At 36.2% G+C, this 25,564-nt stretch overlaps 1 protein-coding gene across 2 annotated transcripts in view; it reads left to right on the forward strand.

Moving 5' to 3' along the window:
* EFCC1 (EF-hand and coiled-coil domain containing 1) overlaps positions 1 to 25,564 on the forward strand; it is an 87,049-nt gene that overhangs the window by 44,728 nt on the left and 16,757 nt on the right. For both annotated transcript variants that reach the window (XM_087923946.1, XM_087923945.1), the window contains exons 3-5: positions 14,006 to 14,148; positions 23,110 to 23,245; positions 24,029 to 24,194. In XM_087923946.1, coding sequence (XP_087780072.1) covers positions 14,006 to 14,148; positions 23,110 to 23,245; positions 24,029 to 24,194 — 445 coding nt within the window. The remainder of the gene's footprint in view (positions 1 to 14,005; positions 14,149 to 23,109; positions 23,246 to 24,028; positions 24,195 to 25,564) is intronic.

Genomic DNA, 25,564 nt, shown 5'->3' on the forward strand with positions numbered 1-25,564 from the left:
TTTAATATTTTATGGGGAAAGGGAACTGAGGACCCAGATTGTTGGGGGCAGTATGTTGACTGTACACTTAGAGAGGGCTGTAAAGCACTGTGAAGCAGTATATAGGTCTTAAGTGCTATTGCTATTAAGCAAATCCAGCTTTTTCAGACTAGATAACAATATTTTTAATAGAAATAGATTAGGAAAATAGAAATTCATCTCTGCCTTAAAAAAAAAGTAACATGCAATTTTATTGTTTGCTTTTATTTCAAAAGTCATCTGAAATCCATCACTTCGAGGATATTTATTTCATATTTTCCAATCTCTATGGTTTCCTTTTCCGACTGTTGTTTTTCTTTCCTTATCTATGTTTCCTATCTTTCCTGTATGTGTTCAATAAGGAAACTACCTCAAAGCAGGAAAGAGATGTGCCTGAAAACCTGTGAGCTATCAAATTTTTCTTTCATAATTTCCTTGATAGAAAGCCTACAGTTTTATTTAATTCTTCCAATGTTAGTTTATGAATTAAGAGGCATGAAGAGGATCATATCAAGGTTTTAAATATATAAAGTATGTTCAGTATATAAAATAATTGATTTAACATTAGGTGCAACATCAAGTTATCTCTAATGTAACTTCACATCTTTAGTAGATGCATTTTCTTCAAGAAAATTGAATCTCAATGCTCACTTTGTGTCTGAGCTCTGAAGAAGTCTTAGCTGCTTTATCATTGGGTGAAACCACTTTTCACATTATTTATCTATGCATTTACCTATCACATTATTTATCTATGCATTTATCATGCACATCTAACACAATTGTTCATTTCATTATTTGTATTAATAGTTATAGGCAAGACCCACATATTTTTCTCTGGTTGATTATTTTATTGATTATATATGAATAATATATTATAGAAAGCAGATAATAACGGAATACAGTACTATTTATATAAATTAATTTCTAAGATGTTGGTGAACATAAAGTTGCTTCAGTTGTACCAATACTAAGTATGCTATTGATAAAAAGTTGCAAAATGCATTGAGTAATTTTATATGTAAAAGGTTTAGATCTTTAAACTTAATACTTAATATTGTATTCTCTGCTGCATTTATTGTTATTTTTGGTTGTTAAAGGAGAGAAAAAAGGAAAAGGGGAAAGAAACAAAGATGCTGCTTGGAAAAAGCACATCTTACTCTTTTTGGATTAAGTGTCTGGCTCATTCCTAACTATTGTGGTCTGTGAACCGTGTTATGTTTGTTAGGGGTGAAGTATGAGTCTTGCCAAGCATTCAATGATAATCTGCAATAGTTCTTACTTTTGGTGCTTTTTACTTTGGAAAGAAGCAATCTAGGAAGAAGGAAGGAGGGAGGAAGGCAGGTAGGCGGGAAGGAAGGAAGGAAGGAAGGAAGGCAGGCAGGAAGGAAGGAAGGAAGGAAGGAAGGAGGAATCCAGGATTGAGCTCTTCCTTCTGAGGTTGTGGATTTTACTCTAAACTTGGAGAAAGAAAGCCAAAATCCTCTGGGTCCAGGAAAATCTTCTAAAACCCCATATGACTGCAGCTAAGAGTTCTCTTGGATATCAGGTTCTTTCAGTAATTTTCATTCATTTTTGAATGATAGAAATACTGATTCAATATATCTAGAAATTGTCAGCTAAGTTTATTACCCATGTTAATCATCAGGATCTCACAAATCAGCCACAATTGAACCAATTACCTGTACTAATATAATTTATATATTTATTCATTCTTCCTTTCTTCCAATTTCTAGGCCATCTAGTTCCAAAAATATTTCCACTATATATGAAAGTTTTAATGTGGGATAGTATGTGAAAGAAAAGTTGAATACTTTCTAGTCAGAATAGATTTTTATTGTGCATTCATGTCATACTCTGCAAAAATCAAGGTTACAATATTTAATAGATATATGTTATCCATTAATAGCATGTAATTAGACATCAGACGTCAAATTTTAAACAATATGTCCAGCAGATCACAATATCTGATCAGCTTTTTCTGAGTTTGGAAACTAAACATTGATTAGAGGCTGGAAAAGAGCATCAGATAATCCCAGATTAGCCTAGGAATTAAACAATATCCCTCTCTGACATCCTGACAAAAGACAGTGGACATGTAGACATGTCCATAAAATCACTAGGAGACAAACCTTAGTCCAAAGAAACTTCATATTTACATATGGATTCCACTGACGACTGGCAAAGGGGAACTGTTTTTTTCCAGGGATCTTTTGTGTTGAAACAGGCATCCAATAAAAAGCAAGCATATTTTTAAGTCTGTTGTAAAAAGTCATATGATTAGTAAATTAAGATTTTTTAAATCAGGTGATAGCCTTAGCAACCACTACTTTAATTTGCATTTGAATGTCCTTGCCTAGTTCATATTCTGTGCTAGGTCAATTCATTGAGTATAATATGTGACTGAAATAAAACACAGCTGTAACTAAGCACTGGGATAAAAAAACCCACCCTTGACAGAAAAAGATAAACCCTATAGAAGTTTATAGTTGTTCTTTTTTGCTACATAACATAATTAAGACTAGGTGTGTTTGTTCATAGATATGTCTTAGAAGCAGGGGTGGGATACGACAGGGTTAACTACCGGTTTGGAATTTACCAGCTTCCCTGCAGGCTGCGAGCTGCGCGCCTGTAAATCGTCATTAGCAGCTGCCTGCAGAGAAGCAGCTTTTGAAACAGCCCTCTTTTCTTGCTTTTCTAACTGCAGCTGTGCCTCGTTTGGCAGCTGAAGTTGAAAAATCAGGAAATAAAGATCAGATAAGAGCCCGGGTGTGTGGGTGGGCAAAAATAGCAGCAGACATAGAACCGTTTCTATGTCTCCTGCTCTTCAGAGCTACTGGTTCTACAGAGGTGGACAGAACCGATAGAAACCCACCCCTGCTTAGAAGTATTATTAAATCTCTTCTGTGGTAGATTTTAGTTATATGGCAAATATACATTGATATATTGTCTACCAAATGGATTTCACACAAAGTCAAACCTCTTATTGTGTCCCAGTGATTGTCCAAAACATATGTTCCTTTCTCTCTTACTCACAGCTCAACAAGTACATTTTATTTGTATTTACAGCTTAAAGTATATTTCCTGATTTGTCTACTGTCTTAACAGCAGTCAGCCAAATCATTCAGCACAGGTATCTCAGGAATATTACATTTGTTCTTTCTCTCTGTTTTTTTCTTGAGACACCACTTCCTCTTTCAGCTCAATGCACCCTACCTGTTGAGTGAGCAAGAAAAGGTACTTTATAAACTCTCACAGGGTTTGTTTACTGAAAAGTATTGCTGTTTACAGATATAGGTTTTAATCCTTGTATTTCATGTTTTCCCCCATTTTAAAGTATCCTCCTATCTTCTTTTCTACCACCAGATATTTTTTTAAAAAAATTAAAAATTAAACTAGAGCTTGAGGGAAAAATGAAGAAAATAGAGAGCAAGAGATAAGCTTTCCATCTTTTTAGAGAAGAAAAGTATTAGACTATCAGATATAATTATGTACAGCTGTAAACTGATTCGTTATCAGTTTGCTATGGAGGAATAGACTTAATAAACTATCATGATTATATCCCAGTTTTCTTCACACTTATTTCTAGACATAAATAATCTCTTCCTTCTCTACCAGCCAGTTGCACTGTAGAAAGAAACTGAGCAGTTCAAATGTAGAAGGAACAAATATATAATCCTCTCATGGTGAAGACAGTGGTGGATATTTGAACCTTTTTTTCCTGGGTCTGATTTCACTGATGAAGGATACATATACAATCAGATTCAATATCTGTATCTGAACTTTTCAGTCCAGTTAGATTTATTCTTCAATACTTTATGTTTAAGTGCCAATAACATTGGAATGTAGATCAACCTCTTCCAATGTCACGGCCAATGTGTTGCTCTCAGATTTGCTGGCATAGTTTGGTTACAATCCTTATTTATTCTTCTTCTGTTGTTCGTCCTATTCCAGTGGGTATTGCATCCATTTCTATATCCTTTTGGCTTCTGAAAGCAGGAGATCCTGAGTTCAAATGTGACCTTGGGCATTAAGCTATTTGGGGGATTTTGGTCCAGTCGCTTTCTCTCAACCTGAGGAAGGAAGCAGTACCAAAAACCTTCCGAAAAACCTTGCAAAAGAAAAACTGCAGTTACTTTTCCTGGCAGTCTTTGAGAACTATACACAATTGAACTAAAGGAAAAAAATATAATAGATAACAAATGATGCTATGTTTGTAAGCCATATTCATTCTTAAGCAAATGAACTTGTAGACAGCTGCTGTTCTTAATGAAACTAAGCTAAGAATTAAGGACAGGAGGAAAATGCAAAAAGAATGCTGTGTATACAAATCCATATATTAACTGCTTGGAATATCTTAAAATGTATATTGGAAAAGCAATTCAAGTAGGATTGCAATATCCACACAATATAAACTGATAATATAAAATTAATGAACTATAGTCGAAAATATTTGCACAAAGACCAGATTGTGGCCTGGAATTCATGTTAGTGGTTTTCAAATTGTTCTCTGGAAGCCTCTTGGGTACCTCAGAATCTTATCTAAGTTTCTGCATTAAGTAGATTAGAAACAGCAGATGGGACTGTCTGAAAAACAGCTTGATTATCTCTGCTCATCTCATCCTACCTCAGGGGAACATTTTTAGATAGTCCATTGCTGAAACCAAGCAGAATTACTGGTGCACTGCATAAACCGAGATCACGTCAATGTCCAATGCACTTTAAAGTATGCAGAGTTTCCTTGGTGAAAAAAGAAACGCTGTTGCACAAAGCGACTCTGGAAAGCAAAGATGTAACGGTGCTGTCTTAGTAGAAGGATGAACAGATGCTTGGGAAAACAAAATTCCAAATCCTCTAGAAGTCTATGGAAAGCATACATTTTGGATGCCTTATTTTAAAGAATGACGAGAAGAGATTCAGCTTCCCAGAATTATATAATAGAGAACTATTAGATACCTCAAGCAAATGTGAGTCCTTAAAATGTACTATAAGAAAAAAAATCTATAAGAAATACATTTTGCATTTTCAAAACAAATGGATTTAAGACGGTCTTCTTTTTCTAAATTAATTTTCCGTCTAAATTATGGGAAATGCATGATAATTTCCTATAAGAATTAATTTTTAAAAGAATTTCTGGGTATTGTTAAGTAGTGTCAGAAAAGAGCCAGCAATATTCTCAACACTGGATTGCTGACCCAACTTCTCTAGAATGTATTTATTTACATTTATATGCCTCTCATTTCTCTGTTGAAGTCACTCAGGGGAATTGAGAATACACCATTGTGTAATTAGGCTTTGCAGTTTGAGATATGAATCATTTCATATCATTTCATTTCAGTTTTCTTTCTCTGGTGGTTTATACCTATCCTATTAGATCTGGCAAGAAGAACATGTTTCAGATCCTGTCTATTTAGAAATGTCATCTTGTGGGATCCAGGAAATGTGTCTCTTCTGTCATAGCATCTGCCCTCTGAGGAACATCACATGGGAACAAAGTGACCCCTATCCTGGTGGCTTTCTGGAGAACATTGAAAACCTAGTTGTATTTCTACACATGGGGTCTAGAAAGTTAATAAAGTCCAGGGGAGTTAATATTATATCATTTTAGTGTTGGCTATGGTTTCTTTTTCTTTCTTTCTTTCTTTCTTTCTTTCTTTCTTTCTTTCTTTCTTTCTTTCTTTCTTTCTTTCTTTCTTTCCTTCCTTCCTTCCTTCCTTCCTTCCTTCCTTCCTTCCTTCCTTCCTTCCTTCCTTCCTTCCTTCCTTCCTTCTTTCTTTCTTTCTTTCTTTCTTTCTTTCTTTCTTTCTTTCTTTCTTTCTTTCTTTCTTTCTTCTTTCTGTTTCACTGGTTTTATATTGTAATTTCTCTTTAATCTTTAAAGTTGCCATGTGCATCCCTATGCATTTAAATAAAAAAAATGAACATGCCCTAGTGAGATACTTTAACACAAAATGAGGAAGAAAATGATAAGAAAGTCAACACTACAGAATAATTAGTTCAAGAGGATATTACTTCCAGACCTAAAATACTTACGAACAAATGTTTTCTACAAATATTCCATTACAGATTTTATTTAAATACTTCTGTTCATGAAAGAAAATGCAGAGCAGTTTATATGTAAAGATCAATACCAAGACCGTGCTTTTATGAACCCATAGCTTCAGATCAACATCAAATCTAAATGTTCCATAGCAAATGCACTGTAATTAAGATGTCCTTACCCAAATCTTAGACATTATGCATAGAAACAATAAAGAAATTACTTAAAACCTTTATGAAATTTTCAGTATGTGGTCATTTTTTGAAATGATGTGACTTACATTGGATATCTTGGATGCCAGTTTTTATTTACATTTAATGGGAAATTTTGGTACAGCATAAACTTTGGAGATAGATCAACATTTATGAACCAAATTAATGTCATGTAATCTCACATTTGAAGAACAGAGTGGATGCTAAACTTAATTGTCATTTGGTGCATTGGTACATTGGGCCTAAAATGTTCCTTTGAGCTAAATACTGATATAGAGAACTATAAGCAAAATTCATGGTCATCAACACAGTTCAGAATAAATGTAGGCTATTGGCAGTAAACATGTTGTCTTGTGAGGAAAATATGTCTTGTGAGGAAAACGTTTCTCACAAGAGAGGAGAGTTCTGGTTGAATTCATGGGAGAACATTACCAAGACAAAAAAAAGTTCTGGAAACCAAACCCTATGAAGAACTTTGAAAGAGATGACTGAATGGAAATATGATAATAGTCTTTAAATAGCTGAAGGATTCTCACATTAAAGAAAAAGTGGACTTATTTTTTATTGAATCCAGTGGTGGGAGCAATCATTGGATTAAAATTACAAGGAATCAGATTCAGTCAGTTGAACAGATGTCACCCAGTTGAACCCACTGCTTCATGAGGTGGTGATCCCATTGGAGGTCTTGAAACAGAAACTGGATGATCATTTGTAAGAAATGCTGCAATACATCCTCCACTGAGCAATATTGGACTAGATTACCTCTAAGGTACTTTTCAACTCTGTGAGTCTATGGCTCTAATTCTGTATTATAACTTCATATTTATGATGCTCTATAAGAAGCAGAATGAGAGACAATGTTAATGGTTTAATATTTCTTGATGCAAGGTTATAGTACTATTAGTTGTGAAACCAACTTCATTCTAATTTAAACAACACTATTGAGACATTTTGTAGTATATGCACTTTGATGTGAATCCCAGTAGGATTTCCTTCCAAGCAGATAGCATCAAATGGCAGCCTTAGTCTCTACCTCAAATGGCCCTCTAGAGAAATCCAGCTGATTTTCAATCTGAGGTAAAAGTAATTATTTATCTATCGGGTTCCAAAAGATTTGCACAGATTTTTTATTTCTATATTGATTTATGAATCAGTGCATTAGAAGTAACATAACCATTTCAAAAGTAATGTATCATGATCTATATAAAGAGTTCACTTAATATACAGACAAGAAATGAAAATATTTAGAAAGCCAAGAAGAAGAAAAATGACTTTTCCTTTTCATGTTTATTATCTGAATCATATGCTTCATACTAGACATCTTGGCTCCAATCAGAGAAGCTATGTTTGGGGTTTGAATGAAAAATTTTGAAATATTAGTTATGTATCTAAGAAGGCTATTTCTAAGAAGAATATACTTATGAATGACTAATGAGATTACAGAAAGCTAATACGTACATGATTACATTATCTCGCTAATTATATTGTCTGGCCTTCAGAGTAATAAAATATTTGTTTAGATTCTAATTTTGATTCTAGTATGTTTGAAATTAATGAAAACTAATCAAGAAAGGGAAAGTTTATCCATAAGTCATTAGGAATCGAACTTAACTTCATAGCATCCAAGAAATTAATTAAATCCCTCTACAAAATTCATTTAAACTAATATCAGTAGAACATGAAAGAAGATGGAAAGAAAATGCCCTTGTAATAAAACAGGCATACATGTCTAAAATGCTGCACAATGCAGTTTCATAATTTACATATACCACATGCCAACTCATCAATTTAAACCTTAATATAAAATAATATTTGTTCCAGTAACCTACAGAAGTATAGGCAATCCTCACTAAGCGACTACCTTTGGGACTGGCAACTTTGTTGTTAAGCGCTGTTGTTGCTAAGTGGAAAAATCACATGACCACAATGGGTTACCTTACTTCCCCTTCAGACATCAAACGAAGCCCTGAGGTCTAAGCAAAACATCATGTGACTACGAATTATTATTTTACTTCCATCTTCTCTATTAACTCTGCTTCTCACAAGCCAGTTGCAAAGTACCTGAAAGGCAATGCAGGACACTGTAACACTTGCAAATGCAAGGATTTGTCACAAAGCTTTTTTTTTTTTAACATTATTGTAATATCAAACATAGAGCCAATTTGGTATAGTGGTTAAGGCATTTGGTTACAAATTAGGAGACTGGGAGTTCTAGTTCCGCCTGGATGACCTTGGGCCAGTCACTTTCTCTCAGTCCTAAGAAGGAGGCAGTAGCAAAGCATTTCTGAGAAACTGCAGGAACTTTTTCAAGCAGCCTCTAAGAATTGGACATGAATGAACGGAAGAAAAAACAAATCCTTCAAACAGCCACTAACATGGACAATGGTTAAGTATAGTCTATCTGTAATCCTATATACACACTTATTTGGGATTACGTCCCATTGAAAACAGTAGTGCACACAGTTTAGGTAAATTGAAGGGAATCCTGAACAGGCTGCATATGTTAGGTATAGTGAGGTAATAGCACACAGCATACTGGGCATGCTGGTTCATTGATACATATATATGTGCATAAGCATGTAAAATATAATTTCACAGCCACATCCACCCACGAAATGGTATTGCAAAGGACAAAAGTAAAGCAAAAGGAGCTGGCTTTTTTAAAGGCCTGAAATGTATCCCAAAGGCACTAAAATATGCCAGATAATTGGCAGAACATGTTAAGCTGAATCATTAGTACATTTTTTTCCCTTTATATTGTGGAGTTTGGAATTGTGTGCGAGAGAGGTGGAAAGGACAGTAATTCTTTCCATCTTTTCATTGGCAATTACCTCCTTCTTGAAAACATGATGGACAACTCATGGTTGAAATGGAGGCCACATGTCACTTCCAGAGGGCCCCCCCCCACTTTTTTTTTTTTTGCAGTCCCAAGTTTCCTAGAATAGAGCCTCCCCAACTGAAGAGTAGAGATTGTGAACACTTTTGGCCCAATTTTTAGCAAGAAATAAAAGGAATTTTAAAAAAATGTTTGGAAAGGATGGGTGGACCCAGGATAGCCTATTCAAAACAGAAAACCTCAAAGAAAAGGAAACTAGAGAGGCTCATTCTCAGGCGCGTTCATGGGGAGGGATGTCAAAAAGTCAATATTGCGGTCATGACTACTAATAGGTGCTTGGACTCCCCCCCCCTACAGGTCTTCATTATCAAAAATCAATTTACAATAAATGTATGCAATTCCTCTAGCAAAGAATGCTGGCCCCTGCATTAGGCTGATGTGCATGTCATTCCTGGCACAAACGACTTTGCGGTATGATTTTTTTTCAGTACTGCAAAGAAAAGGGGGAGGCTATCTCTCTCTCTGTCCCTGGGTTGCCTTGATTGTGTTCATGCCACTTTGTCCCATGAATACTAATTGTTTGATGCATTAACATCAAAAGTCCTTATGCTTCCAGTCTTGAATAATTGCTACCACCATTTACTCTGGCTAAGGTGAATGATTATGCAGTATAACAATCTGGTTACATTTACTTCATATTCTCTCACACTTGTATCTCAATTTCTCATTTAGTATAAAAATGAGCAATTGCCTTCTTTTTTTAAAAGAATTTGATCTTTTCTGAACAGGAAAGCTTAGAAATAATGGAATATTTTAGCCTTGTATTGTATATAATGATGCTTGAAAGCAACTTTTTTGGTAAAATATGCAACCTTGCTCTAAGACTAAGAAACATCCAATCAAAGCAGTACCAAAAATTGGACACCTGATCTGTTAATCTGTTATTGCCTCGTCCTCTCTTCATTCTCTAACAGTCTGAAGAACTCTTAGCAAAATGGAGAAAGAGGTTTCCCAAAATAGTTCCCACCAGTGAGAAAATGTGTAAATAAAGTGTTCAAGCTCCATTGGGCCTGTAACTGGTTAAGGGAGAGATTGGAAGTAGAATAAACATGCAAACAGGATATGGACAGAGAAATTCTACTACAACTTTCCTTCACAATTCTAAAATTTCTGCAGTCTTCAAAAGTTGTTCTTTTTTGCTATTTCAGTTCCAAAGTTCTATAAAGGGCCAGGGTCTAGGAGAACTCGGCACAGCCAACTCATCACCGCCAAGTTATCTCTGCCAACTCACCGCTGCCAAGTCATTGCAGGACAACTGAACACGGCCAATTTGCTGCGGGGACAACTTGCCACAACTGGAGGGACAGCCGAGCAAGCACAGTATAGAGTGGCAGCAGTGGCCAGAGGTTTCCCATTTTCACACACACTACCATTGCTGCTGCTGCTGCACTGAGCTCTGGGTCATTTGTAGTTTCGGCCATTTGGGGCAGTGGGAGTGGGCGGGCGGGCAGTGGGGAGGCAGTGGAGACCAGGCACATCCCATTTTCACACATCCCTCTCGCCCAGCTCTCCCTCCAGTTGTAAGTCCCTGACCACCATCACCACTTTGCACTGTGCCCACCCACTCACTCCCCTGCCTGCCCGGCTCTCCAGCTGCCCACAGCAAGTTGTCTCCATGGCAAATTGGCCATGTTCAGTTGTTCTGACTTGACAGTGGTGAGTTTGCAGAGGCAGTTCGGTGGTGACGAGCTGGCTGTGCCAAACTAGCTATACCGTGCTATCCCATTCTGGAAATGCCAGGCTTTGAATTATTTAAATTAATTTTTATCCCAGTTTTTCTATTTACAAAGCAGAGTAACTTACAAAAAAATTAAACAGAGAAATAAATTAATGGAGACTATACTCTGAGTACCCAAATTTCAGAACATGTAAAGAAAGCTTTATAAACACATTCCCTGGGACTATAGACTTTCTTGTCCTAAAATGTCAGCATTTAAATTAGATTCTCAAACTTTTTGCATTACAATAAGTATGACCCTGAAAATTTGCACATTTGATATACAATCAAATAAGGTTCTAACTAAATTATTGAAATCCCAAAGTAGATTCATTCCCATTAATTTCGTATCATGTCAGAACAGATGTCCATTGACATTGACACTATAAAAAGCAAGCACCCATTGTAACCAAGGTTACAATGCATTTCCATGTCATAAAGAGTCCCTTCCATTCATTTTCTAATTATTGTACTTGAGGTTTGCTATTTAACATATAACAAATAATTAACCCTTTTCAAATCATCGATTCCAGCAACCCTGGAAAGAAACAAATTGGCAAGAATAGAAAGGAAAAGACAAACTTCTAGAAAAGGCTGGACTTTTTGTGTTGACATCTGAAATATTACATAAACATGAGCAATGAGTGCTTTGCCATTGCCTGTTTCCTAGGACTGAGAGAAAGGGACAGGTCCAAGGTCAGCCAGTTGGCTTCATGCCAAAGGTGGAAGTAGAACTCACAGTCTCCCCATTTCTAGCCTGGTGCTACCAAACTGGTTCTCTCACATACAATGGATCGTTTCGTTATCAAGGAAAACTGAAAGCAGTGGTGTTATTTTTATAGGAAAAGAATTTTTCTAAAGAGCAGGGAAAAAAGTCAGAAGAATTGTGGCTATAGAAGTCAGTATATACCCCTGTTGGTCTAGTCAATTTAAATATACTAAGTTCAGCAAGCTGTATTTAATTTCCTGCTGCAACTGCTGAAATTTGTCTATTTCAGATACTGTAAAGATTGAAAAGCCAGGTTGAAAGTTTAGGATATTATTTATTACTGTGTAAAAAAAAAAAGACAGAACGTATACATGTGTTCCCTATTTCTGTGTGTGTTTCTAGAGTCAGAAAGGAGAAAAGATATAAAGAATCACCAAAGTGCAACCATATGCGGTGTAGGGGATAAACCCACTTACTGAGCAATACTTACACTAGTGTGTATTATTTTCAACAATTAAAAGGGTGGGTTTTTAGGGAAGATGTGTATTGTGGGAGGAGACTTGATAGGCCACACACAGAAGCCACTCCAGTTTTATTACAAAAGCAAAAGTATTAGCATTTTGAAAGTGGCTTGAATAAGCAGAGATGAAAGAGTAGATAAACTTTTACTAAAGGAGATTTGCATTAAAAAGATAGTGACAGATCTGCTTATGTTTTGTGTTTAGGAGAAGCTGCCATTCTAGCTATGGTATTATTTAAATTCAATTCAATTACTTGCCACTTAATATATGGTCTGTCTGTTCTTTGGATAATCAAACCAAAGAGCCTTTAGCTTCAGAATCACAGAGTTGGAAGGGACCTTTGGAGGTCTTCTAGTCCAACCCCCTGTACAAGCAGGAGACCCTGTACCATTCTGGACAAATGGCTATCCAATCTCCTCTTTAAAACCTCCAGTGATGGACACCTACAACTTCTGAAGGCAACCCATTCCACTTATTAATTGTTCTCCCTGCCAGGAAGTTTCTCTGTAGTTCTAGGTTGGACCTCTCCTTGATTAGTTTCTATCCATTGCTTCTAGTCCTTCCTTCAGGTTTTTCGAAAATAGGGTGACTGCCCTATTTGTTCTTTCTTCTCCATGCTTTCTCCAGTTGGAGATTTTGGAAGGACTACAAACAACACATGATGCAGACATCTGAAATAACCATCCCTTGGCAGATATCTTTGCTAATCACCCCAGATAGTCTGAGTCCTGTAAACACATGCACTTATGCAGAAGTATAGGTTTTTTTTTTTAATCCAGTTCTGTTAACTCTGCTAACTCTTTTAACTTTAAGGGATAGAAGCTGTTGCTTCAAATTAATGGTAGTTAAAAATGTTTTGGTGCAGTTGAAAAGAGCCTTAATTAAAAAGCAATTAGTCACAGACATTACATTGTGGTTGGGTCACCTCTGCTTCTAGATTTTTCTCACAAGCATCCTATTATCTTCCTGAGAAAAGCTTTGAAATGAATAAAGTCTGTTGTCTGACATTCTCATAGAGTCCTTCTGTGAGGGAGATGGGCAGCATTTAAAAAAAAAAAAGAAGATAAATAAATAAATAATTTCTCCATGGAAACCTTGTGACCAAGCATTGTAAGACATATGCCCTTCCCAGGCTCCTAGGAGTGACCCTTTCCCTCCTTTGCTGTCCTTGTCTTTGCTACACACAGACATGCTGCTCATCCAGGCTTCTTCACTGTTTGCCATCGGTTTTATGAATGCTAATGAAGAAGGGCCAAAGTAGAGGCTTCTGTGAGAGTGGCAGCGCTTGTACATTTAAAGTAGAAAGTTAAAGCACTTCAGTAAAACAAAACCACTCTCCAGAGTTTGAAGACAGGAAAGCATCTCCTCTCTCTGAAATACATTGCCCAGGGACATCTTCTTATCTGGGGGTAATCTAGAGCTGATTTACATTGGCTGGTTTGACAGGGTTAATGACGGTTTTGAGAGCCAAAATTAGACCTCAGAAGAATATATACAGTTTATAGAAAACTATGTACTGTACATTTGCTTTTATTTATCTATGTGATTTACATCTTTCTTATGTTTTACAAATTATTTAAACATAAATAACTGAAAATGTTGTTGATAAGTAAATCATTTAAGGGTGAGGAACTTACCCGTTAACTTACCCATTGAACAGAACCTTATTTGATAGGGCATTTTAGAAGGATAGAAATAGTTTGTTTTTTGAGATCTATGAAAACTATAAAATCAAAGGGCTGCAACAGACTTCTAGTCCAAGCCTTTAAAAAATATTATTATTAATGAAAGTGAAGTCCCTTGATGGTAAGAAAAAAATAGGCCATACTTAAATCTGATTTGGATTTTTGCTATTTGGTTTATTTTGTCCGCTTATCTCTTTTTTTTTTTTCCAGATCAGAGGTCTTAAAGTGCCCAGTTCCTTCACAAAGCAACTCAGAACAGAAGACAAACGTACCTCTGGAAGGACAAGATAGCTTATCACTTACCCAGCAAGATAGACGTTCACCAACTGGTGGTGCAGGAGTATTGGAAAATGGTAGGAAGGGGATAAAAATCTTCAGCTCTTATTATAGATCATTTTAATGGAAAAGAAACCTCTAAACATCAAGGGTGAGGATTCAAAGAAAATCTCAGGAGGATAATTGGTGGTACACGTAAATGTCCACCAATCCCTCAAGAGTCTCCTCAGAATATGTTGGCTATGTTTTTAATGGTCTCATGCTATTATAGAAAACTTCATTGTGTTTCTTTCTTTGAAATTATTTTGTAGTATTGAACATATCAATACTATAAACACAACAATGTGGCAAGACTTTCTAATAGGATGGCACAAACTGCAAGGCTAATTTTAATTCATATATTCAGATTCATTTAATCTTCCCTTTGTAGCAGAACTAGAAAGATAAAAATAGCTTTTGGATGAATTCTTTTTTTTATATCACAAATCAAAAAGGCACAGCAGTTTTGCTTGGTTTTGCCTTCATAGAATCTTCTGTAAAGGTGGATCAGCCATTGTAGGATATATTTATACAATGGCTGATCCACCTTTATAATATATAAAGAATAGTTGAACACAGGCCATCAACTGAATTTAAATGGAAAAGTTTTACTTGGGTCTCTTAAAGGGGGCAGAGTGTCTTCCATTGTGTTCCTGTTTGTTCCTGCTTTAAAAATGGTCAGATTTAAGAGAGTGAGGATAATTGGTTAAACATTTCTGTACATTTGATCTTACAGTAAACACCGCAGACCATTTCCTGTTCCAGAAGATTTACTTCTGGAAAACTACTAGCTCATCCCCTGGAACTAGCAAATTCTGGAAGAAAAATGGAATAAATATCCCAAACCCAGAACAAGATATTTTTCACACTACTAGAATAAAGCTGTTAGCGAAGTCTCCTGCTTAGAAATGTTTGGAATGTTTGTTAGAAGGAAATCCAGTTTATCCTTCAAGATATGTACAGTAGAACCTCTGGTCACAACCATAATTAATTCCATAATTTTGGTTGCAACCCAATTTGGTCGTGACCTGAACCGAAAATTTTAGAAATTTGGCACTTAACAAAAAAAATGGTGCAGAAAGGGAAATCGGCCTTGGGGAAAAAAAATGTGAATTTTTTGGTCGGAACCTGATTTGGTTATGGTCAGTAGTGTTCATGACCAGAGGTTCTACTATACTCAGATATGTAGTCATAAAGCTGGAGTTTTTTCAAACTTATTTTAATTTGATTTGTCCTTCATCTATTATTTCTTTATTTATGTTTTATTTTACATAATTTCTATGGTGCTTCATTGTAAGACTTTGGGTAGACTAAAAAAGAAAAGTAAAATGGAAAAATAAGCAACATAGTCATAAAGATTTTGAAAATGTAATAAATATTAACCAATAAAACCATGTAGTGATAGATAGCAATCCCCATTGTACATTGTAGCCTAAAGCCTAGTGAAAGAGCATAGTTTCTTTTCAGAAGATTAATAGGGATAGGGGGCTTCCTTACATTGAAGGGCAAGCTATAGTTGTCTAGCTTCTTGGTTCTCTTCCCACTGAGTTTCACATGGATGGGAAGCCTACAGCATGCTTCCTAGCTCAAATGCATAGTTCAGAAAGATTCAGCATGAAGAAAAAGCTCTCCCATAATAACTGAGACAACTGTTCAGAAAATTGTGGCGAAACACTCAAGCCCTCTTCCCCCATTATCATACCATGTAACCATCTACTTGGGAAGAATTGGAACCACTGGAAAATAGAGCCTTTAGCTTCCAGTCCTCACAACATTGTCAAATATTACTTATAAGTATACCTGAACCAGATGAGAAGTACTCCCCTACTCAAGGTCTAGGTATAGATCATATACATGAATGATCAGTGTAACTTCTGTCATATGCTTGGTCTGAAATGTATGACTGGCAGAGATCTAGATGACCAGTTTCTTTCTAGGCCCAGTTATCTATTCAAAAAAAAAATCTCTAAAAAAGAATGTTGAAGATGGAGCAGAAATTATCCAGCATTGCTGGACTAAGCCCAAACTCACCCAACTGGGACAGACCATCCTAACTGCTCCTACCACCCTGCACAGTTGAGACACTGAAAGTAATTTCACAATGGCAAATTATGGATGGAAATGTGTTCCCCTTCAAACCGCAAACCAACTTCTCTCAGTTGGAGCAAGCACGACTTGGAATAAGTATGGCTGCACCATGGCCATGAGATCCTGGACCATTTCTTATCCTTCTCCAAGGCATAGAACCCTCAGGTAATTTTATATCCTACCATCTATGAAGATTCTCAGTCATCCAGCTCATGTTTGCCACTAAGATGCTTTTTCACAAGGCAACTGGACTTTGCTTTTCTTAAATATGTTTTGCTTCTCTTGAAAACTAGTCAAAATGGAAGAAGCTTCTTGGATGAGAAATGAAACATCTTCAAGAAAAAACAAAGGCCAGACTTCCGGTTTGAGCTTCTTCGGCGACAGACCGAAACCTCGTCTCTGCGAGGCTTAGATCCGTGCTCGCCACTGGAGTGCCTCGAGCTGGCTGGTTTCAGGGCTAAGCCACCCCGAGAGATGGTGAAGAAGGGGGAGACTGCCTTCAGGGTTGAGGAGAGCCACATCTCTCCTCCCTAGCTGGCCATTACTCCCCTTCCCAAAGGCGGTTGTAACGGTGGTCAGAAATGGCCACCACAAAGAAGAACTTGACCGGAAAAGAATGTGCAGGAGGAAGATAAGAAGAGAAAGTTTTGGTTGACCAGGTCAAACAGCAAAAGCAACAAATAAGGTACCCTGGAATTTAAATTTAATAACATTGTTCCCAAAGAAGATTTTGAAGCTGCGAAGGAGAGAGGGAAGGGAAAGGATTAGGTTTCTTTTCTTCCCTTCCTTATACTTACAGCTAACAGGCTTAAGCAAGAAATTGAAAAAAATCCACTTTGACAATAATAGGCATCTAAGCTGAAAATAAAAGTCAAAGGGATAATAAAGATTTCTGGATATTTAAAAGTTTTTAAAAGCAGGAAAGGAGTAAAAAAAGAATAAAAGGGCAGGATCTGGAAAAGTGGAGGAGACTGCTTGGAACTAAGGAATGGAACTGTAACTAAAAGGAACTTACAGTGAAATTTCAACAAGATTCCTCAAAGATACATCTTAATTGAAACTTGGTAACAAAATAATAGAATCCCAGGAAGAGAAAGTGGAAAAAAGAAACAGAAAGAAACAGCCTTGGATTATTTGGATTACTTGGTGATTTTTGGTTTTTGCATCTGGATGACTAAAATTAACTGGGTGGTTGTTTAAAAGTCTTTAAAATGGTATCACTCTTACAAGAACTGAAAATGGAACTTAAAAATGGAAAGAAGATGCATAAGAAGGGAGAGGTTGTTTTGGCTTCGTATTTCAATTCTTAGAAATGGAGATCTGGAACTATGAGAAAGAACAAGAAACTCTTGCAGAACAAGAAGATTGGGACAAAGAAGAAGCCATCTTTAATGATCAAATAATTTTAAGTGTGGGGGGAGAAAAGTGGGGAAAGAGAATGAAAGGTTTAAGACTAGAAAAAACAACCAAAAAATAGAAGAAGAATGTGAAAGATAAGTATAATATTAGAAAGCAATAGAAGAGGGGATTACAGATGAGAGAGTTAGATGAGGGGGTAAAAAGGGGAGGGAGAAGAAGAGGGAGAAGAAGGCAAGGAAAAGAAGTTGTAAAAGAGAAACAAGAAATGGAGAAACAGGGAAAAGATATAAGGATTGTAACCATAAGCTTGTTTAGAGATAATGGGTGAAAATTTAATTGCAAAAGGGATTCTGCAAAGGTACATAAGATAGCATTGTTATATTATAAACAGAAATAATTTTAGAAAATATGATTAAAATGATGGATAAAATATTTACTGTAATGTAGTTGAATGTTTGCTAATAAATAAATGAATTAAAATGATTGAGAGAATTAAATGGGAACATTTTTAATTATTAGTAATGATTTACAAAAATATAAGTGAGAAATATGGGGAAAAAAGAATTAACTATGGAAAGTTTATAAGTGTTCCCAAGGAAGTATGTTATTTAATTGAAAAGAAATGTTAAAGATGTTAAGATTTTAATGAATATTAATGATAGAATTGAATTGGAATGGAATGTGTGCTTTATTTACATATATATATATATAATTTTTTCTTTTTAAGAATATAGTAAGAATGTACCAAGCAGAATTCTATTGGAAGTTTTATATTATATTGAATGCTATAATCTTAAAGGCATACATTGAAGCTTAAATAAGAGTTTGAATGGATATAATTAAAAGATATAAAGGTGTCATACTCCAATTGGTAACTACAGGGAAAAATTTGTTTAATAAGAAAAGATAATATGAAATTGAAACAGGACAGACAAAAGTATAAATATAATGATTTGATTGAGGTGAGATAATTAAAATAAAGTTGAGAAAATTAAAAGAGGGAAAAAACTATGTCGAAAATATAAAACACTAATAAGATATGGAATAGAATATAAAAATGAGCATGAAATTGAGTTTGGTGTCTGTATGAAGAAGTGATAACCTGGGACCATGCTATTTCAAAAAACATGTTTTATTTGTATTTTGTTTTTGTGAAAACCCAAAGAAAACTTTCAAAAAAAAGAAAAAACAAAGCCCACTTGCCTTTTGCAAAAGCACTTTCATATCCTACCCCAATTCAATCTGAGATATGTATTCTATAAAGTGACTGAGGTAGAACCTTTTCCCAAAATAATTTTAGAGCAACTGGAACATAAGGGAAGAATCTTGTGATAGTAACCACATGCAAAAGAATATTGAGCACAAATATCTCCTGCTATCATGAGTTTTAATAAAACTGCCAAGTATTCCACTTGGATCACCTGCTTAATGTGGCATTTATAAGGTTTTTTTTTAACCATTACTTTAGGGATTTTATAATTCACTAACAGCTGTTGAGAATTCCTATCAGAGATAGCGAGAAAACAAGAATATCCATATTTATAAAAGTTTGTTTGCAAGGATAATATGATTCATAAAATAGTTTTGTATATGCTTTATTGTCAGTGCTTTATAACTTTGGTGGTTAAATGAACTGACATAATTATGAAGTTAATTGCAAAACAATAGAGTAATGACTAAGTGCATCTGTGTATTTGGGCCCAGCTTTCATTTAATGTAAAAGATACACATTTTTCCCCATGGGTTTGCGTGTGTGTGTGTGTGTGTGTGTGTGTGTGTGTGTGTGTATACACTAACATTTAAAAAAAACAGAATTGCAAAAGACCGCATTTTAGCTTTAGACGTCAGAGATTAAAATATTAGAGGATTAAGAATACATGCTTCTAACAAACATCCAAGACGAGCATATGACAGCCGTTTCCTTTATAAGATCACGAACAAAGATGAAAAAAAACCCACAGTAAATATCCTTACTTCCTTATGCCTACCTGTAGGCACTCTCTACAACTTTATAAGGAGCTTTGATCTTAGAATAGACCATTCACTTCTTTAAAGGCTTGTCTTTAGTTTCAGACATGAGTTCATCTGTGTACGCCAAGCACCAGCACCTATCAGTGTAACTGAAAGAAGCCAGAAGTGCTATCTCTGCTGTTGCATCAAACAACCACCACATTTAAGCTTAAGGTTTGATGTGGTTTAAACTAAATCCAAAGCTTATGCAAAAGCAACATTTAAAAGAGACAATACTAACCCCCCCTCCGCTCCATCCCCTATTGTTTGCTGCTTAATATACTGCACAAACCCCACAGTGACTGCGATTCTTACAGCTGGGTAGATAGAGCATCTGCGTATTAATTAATCATTTGGGACAAATGATTATGTTCAAAGGAAAGCCTTGAAGTTGAAAGCTTATACAAAGAACATGGATATATGAGGCACCCATGCGTTTGAACTAATGTTGGGAAATAAGCATTTTACTAACAGTGGATTGTCTCCTTCACTTAATTAGAGCTAACATTCCACACACATAACCTCTCTCTCTCTCTCTCTCTCACTCACACACACACACACCAGTTTTGTTATTGTAGAAGAGGACAACTTTGTTCACAAGACATTCCTTGCTAAGCTTGTCATCTGATAGGCATTTTCTTTATTTTGAGTTTTACCACAGTGCCCTCTGCTGGACCAAATGGAAAGCATTCAGCCATTGTTGCAGCATTAGAAGCAACAATATTTGTAGAGCAATATTAAAACTCCCGCTTGCAAATTTTATTCCTTGGTAGCATTGTTCACTCTCTTCTCAAATACCTAAAAGGGAGCTGACACAAAATAATATGTCTTCTGATTCAAGAGACAATCCCTTATGTTATCTCAGAAGGAAGAACCAACTTTTTTAAAAAACAAAATACAATCTTCCGGTTAAAGAGAGATCCTTGATTTTACAAAGACATTGGAAGAAAATAATCAACCAGCTTGAGCAGTATTTTAAAAAGACTGTGTCTTATACTCTTAGCACCACGTAACAGTGATTAACAGAAAAAACTGACACCTCCACTTGCAAAATAGCTTCTTGCAACAAATGTGTGAATAATAGCTAGCAGCAGTCTTTACAAATGCAGTTTGTGAAGAAATTTGTGTCAATAAAGGCAGACAATTGTCTAAATTATTCAACCAATATTGCTCTCTCCCTTGCAAATGTACTCTGGAAATCTGATTGAAAAGACTTCCTTAGCCTAAAGCACTTCATTTTCTCTGGCTGGGTGTTTCAGGTACATGATATTAGTGCCAAAATAAATCATCTTGCCTCTGTCTACATGCCATAAATAGCTGGTAGAAAAACAACTTTTCCTTCCAAGATCTTGCCCTCATCTTCTTTGCATCCTTATACCTTTCCTATCTTTGCCTTTGGTTTGCCACCTCTACCATCTTCACTCCCCTGAAATAGCTCAACCTGTGTGTGTGTGTGTGTGTCTGTGTGTGTGTGTGTGTGTGTGTACACCTTTGAATCTCTACAGTTTTCTTTGGTAAGATTTCATCAGTGGTTCAGCATTGGCTTCTTCCTAGGGCTGAGAGAAAGTGACCAGCTTAAGGTCATTGAACTGGCTTTGTGCCTAAGACAGAACTAGAACTCACAGTCTCCTGGTTCCCACCATAGTCCAGAGATTCCCAATCTTGGCAATTTTAAGACACATGGACTTCAACTCCCAGAATTTCTAGAAAAGTGATGGTGAACCTTTTAGGCACCGAGTACCCAAAGTGCATGTGTATGCCCAAACTGAAAGGCGTGCAGGTGCGCAGGTGCTGCAGATACCCAAAGACCAGCTGGCTGACAGGAGATGAGGCATCCCAACATTGGCAGCTCTGCAAGAGGTGAGATCTTTTTCTTTTGTGAGCTTCTGTTTTGTCGTTTGCAGGGAAACTTCTGTTTCCCTGCAAATGGCGGAGAGAAGCGTGGTGGAGATGAGCTGGGGCGACAGCGCGCATGCCCATAGGGCTCTACCTGCCATAGGTTCGCCACCACTGTTCTAGAAGTTCACATGTCCTAAAATTACCAAGATTGGGAACTCCTGGTCTAACCTGATGCCTTAACCACAAATCCAACTGCCTCTAACTTTTCTGCTTTGCTCCACCTTATGTCAAAACCCATAAAGGCTGTCTTCATTCCTTCCTCCAGCCCACTTTTTCCATTTAGCCTTTGCTAATCCCCAGGCTTTTCTGTAACGATGGGATTATTTCTGGTCAAGATGTTGCTCATGCAACTGTGCAAATTCAGGAACACAATTTAATAAAAGTTCCAGGTACAATTGATTTTCACTTTAATATGCTACTTTCCCCCTTTTTCTTTTTATATACGAGTACACACAAATTTGCTTAAGAGGAAAGCACAAGATAACCCGCTGTGTGCAATGGTAGGTTACATTGTTGGGGATTAGCAATCCCCAACGTAAGAAAGATACTATATATAACTCTTAACAGTTGTTCTCCTTCTATCGATAAAGGTTATGCTCCTTAAGAAAGGAAGCTTGCCTCTTTATAGAGAACCAAACATAGATGTGCTGCAGAAACATGTCTTCAAAGATAACGGCACAGATTTGGGGCTCATATTACCCAAGTCTAAATTCTATAGCCATAGAACTCAGGCAGAAATGTAGATTATAAATTACATAATTAGACATAGAGTAATATATTCCTAATTTGCCTGATTACGAGGAGGATTAGCTCAAAAGTTGAGTTACTAATGATCAAAGAAGGCAAATATATTTCCAAAAGAAGGAGATAGAAGGTACAGGGCATTGGATAGGATCTTCAATAAGTAAGGCTGCCATTTATCATATGGAAATGTGCCTACTGAAAAAAAAAGTTACATTCACAATTAATTAATTTCAATTTGTGATAGAAATTGACACGTGACATATATCTCCTATATGTCTAAGTACCATGAAAAACATGCCATTGTTGATCCACATTTTCATCATATTTTGGTTCAAATTCAAGAGTCGGCTTATTCACCGTTCGACCTATATGCAAATACTGTATATACAAGATATATGAATTCTTTTTAAAAAGTGTTAATAGATATACTCACAGATAACTCGATCCACAGGTAAGCTGACCTAATTTGGGTAGGGGTGTGTGTTTGTTATAGCATCTAGAAATCTCAGCTTTTGTGCAAATATATATGGTTCTTTCCGGCTTGCTGGATCAGTGGAGGTGGCTGCGGCAGGAAGGTGAAGAGGGAATGATTTTGTGCATGCACATCTTTCACAAATACAGCTTCATGCACCCCCTCCTATCGCTTCCATGGCCCAGCACTGGGCCACAGACCAGGAGGTTGGGATACCTGATATATATGGTATATAAAGCAGCAGATATGTATTTAAGGTAGCAGATGACGAAGGAAGTCCTTTTTTGTTTGGCAATGAATTACTGTAATAGTTGAACTAATTATTCCCAAAATTGTTTTTTTTCTTAAACTGGATTTAAAAATGCTACTTGAATATGATGGTGATAGTGATTTTCTTATTTGGGGGGTTATTGTTCTTTCTTTCCAGTGGAAGATCAGATGTTTCGTTCTGTGGAAGGCCAGGCTGCATCTGATGAAGAGGAAGAGAAATGGATAGGTGACCAGCAATCCCAAATGGCTGAAGTAAAGAAACTCCTAGCTAGATTTCCTTGTTGCAATAGCGGGTATGTCTCAGTGTCTATGTGAAGTCATAGTTGCAACTTTTGTCCTTGCTATTTATTTATTTTTTGAAAATGCTGTTGTGTGACATAGCAAAAATATTACAGGTAGACCAGCTTTGGAATATGTTATATGGTTGTGTAGATAGTCCTTGATCAGCCACCACTTGTTCAGCAACTGCTGAAAATTACAACAGTGATGAATGTGGGAATTACTGCCATTCCTTCTAGTTGTGGCCAGCTTACCTGTGATCACATGATTGTGATTTGGGTGCTTGGCAACCAGCTTGCAATCACAACAGTTCAGTCATGTAATCACCATTTATGACCTTCACTGCTGACTTCAGACAACAAAGTCAATGGGAAAGCTGGCTGGAGGTTACAATTGGCAATCTTAGAACCACAAAATGCTGCAAATGCATAGGATACACCTAACAACGGTAACTGGGACCACCAGAACTGCTGTTGTAAGTCAACATGATGTCACACTTTATAACTATGTCACTTCGCAACAGACTTTCTGGTCCCAGTTATTGTTGTTAAGAGAAAACGTACCTGTATAGAGCAGGCATAGGTAAGATTTATTAGTAATTGTCCCTTTTTTATGTTTGTGTCTTCAAATCATTAGTGACTGTCCCTATAGTTTCTTTGGAAAAAATTTGGAAGTGATTTATTTATTAAACTAATTTATATAGGCGCCCATATTAGGAGGTTCTAATATCTTAATATTCCATATCATTAGACTACTAGGATGGAGAAAAGCAGAGACCAGAATTTTTCTCTCTCTAGATGTGATGACACAACGCTGAAGCAACTGAGGTCATCCTTTGGAAACCCCAGTAGCTGTGGCCATGAAAATTCTCTGGTGGAATTAGCCCAACAACTCTCCAAATTAAAAGAAGACTTTCAAATGAAAGGTCAGGAAGAGAAAGCTCTGGAGATAAATGTGGAAGAGGTAAATTCATTTTATATTCTGTCCTTTCAGGAGGTACATTACTTCTGACTTGTGGGCTACTTATTACAAGGGCTACATGTTTCAGAGTTTTTTTTTTTCTTATCAGACCTGCTTAAATTTGGTCAAAAGACACTTTCACTGATATCACCTATATATTTCAGAACAAGAAGACTCGGCTGTAATAGTCTTCAGCTTTCATTCCCTAAAAGCTCAGTTCAAATGCAATTCCTTAATTCAAAACTACTTGTAGTGCATAATTCCATGGACTCTTATACAGTTCATCTATTTACTATTTCTTGATCAACAAGACTCTAAAAATTGTGTTCTTTTAAAGCAAGGGTGTCCAAACTTGGCAACTTTAAGACATATGGACTTCAACTCCCAGAATTCCCTAGCCAACCATACTGGCCTGGGAATTCTGGAAATTGACATCCACATGTCTTAAAGTTGCCAAGTTTGGACACCCCTGTGTTAACGTATGGAGAGCAGGGTACATCTTTATGTCATCAGATCACAACAACTAATCATTTCCAGTTAATATAGTGAGGGATAATAGGATTTTCTAACTGACAGCATCTAGATGGGCATAGTTACCCAGCTTGGACTTATACCACACTTTATAGCCTTGTGGTTCATACTGTGTATTTATTGCAAAAGTATATTTGTACATAAATGGAAATAAATATATATTTCATTGTAAGAGTAGCTATGTTCCTTTCTTCCATTGCAAATTCCACATCTTCCAATTTATGCTGTTAACATTTCTAAAAATGGAAAACCAGTGTATGAGTGGAATTAGCAACTTCCCAATTTCTACTTTAGACCTCCCCTTCCTTTTTTTACTATTTTATCTCTTCTATGCTATTATGAGGCATAGTTCATATCCTGAAGAAATTGGAAATAATTATTTGATTTGCCAAGCGGTAGACCTTTTTACATTTCTAGAAATATTTTCTAGACATCTCTAGATCTCTGAACTTCTGAGATCTAAATAGACTCCTTATACATGAGTATTTCAAGTTAATTCTGTACCTAAGTGGCATGCCAGGCTTCGTTGTACATAAAACTCCAAGTCTTAGAAAGTATATAAAAAGAAGCAAACTAGAAGTCTTTTCAACTCTAGGCAAATCAAGAATAATGGACACCTGAAAGAATCAATAATTGATCCAATCTTTTTCATCTCCTATGTTTTTACAAAAGCTAGAAGATGAAAAGAGCCATTTGCTTTGTTTCCTTTTTAAGTGTATTTCAATAAAGAGCTACAGTTAGAGAACTATTTTTCAAAGACATTTTAATGAAGGTGTCAGATAACAGATGATATATTGAAGTAATCATTAGTAAACTCTAAATTTAAGCTTAGAATTATAAAA

The sequence above is a fragment of the Pseudonaja textilis genome, chromosome 2, assembly GCF_049901715.1.
Source record: "Pseudonaja textilis isolate UNSWEBS1 chromosome 2, rPseTex1.2, whole genome shotgun sequence".
In the NCBI taxonomy this organism is placed as follows: domain Eukaryota; kingdom Metazoa; phylum Chordata; class Lepidosauria; order Squamata; family Elapidae; genus Pseudonaja; species Pseudonaja textilis.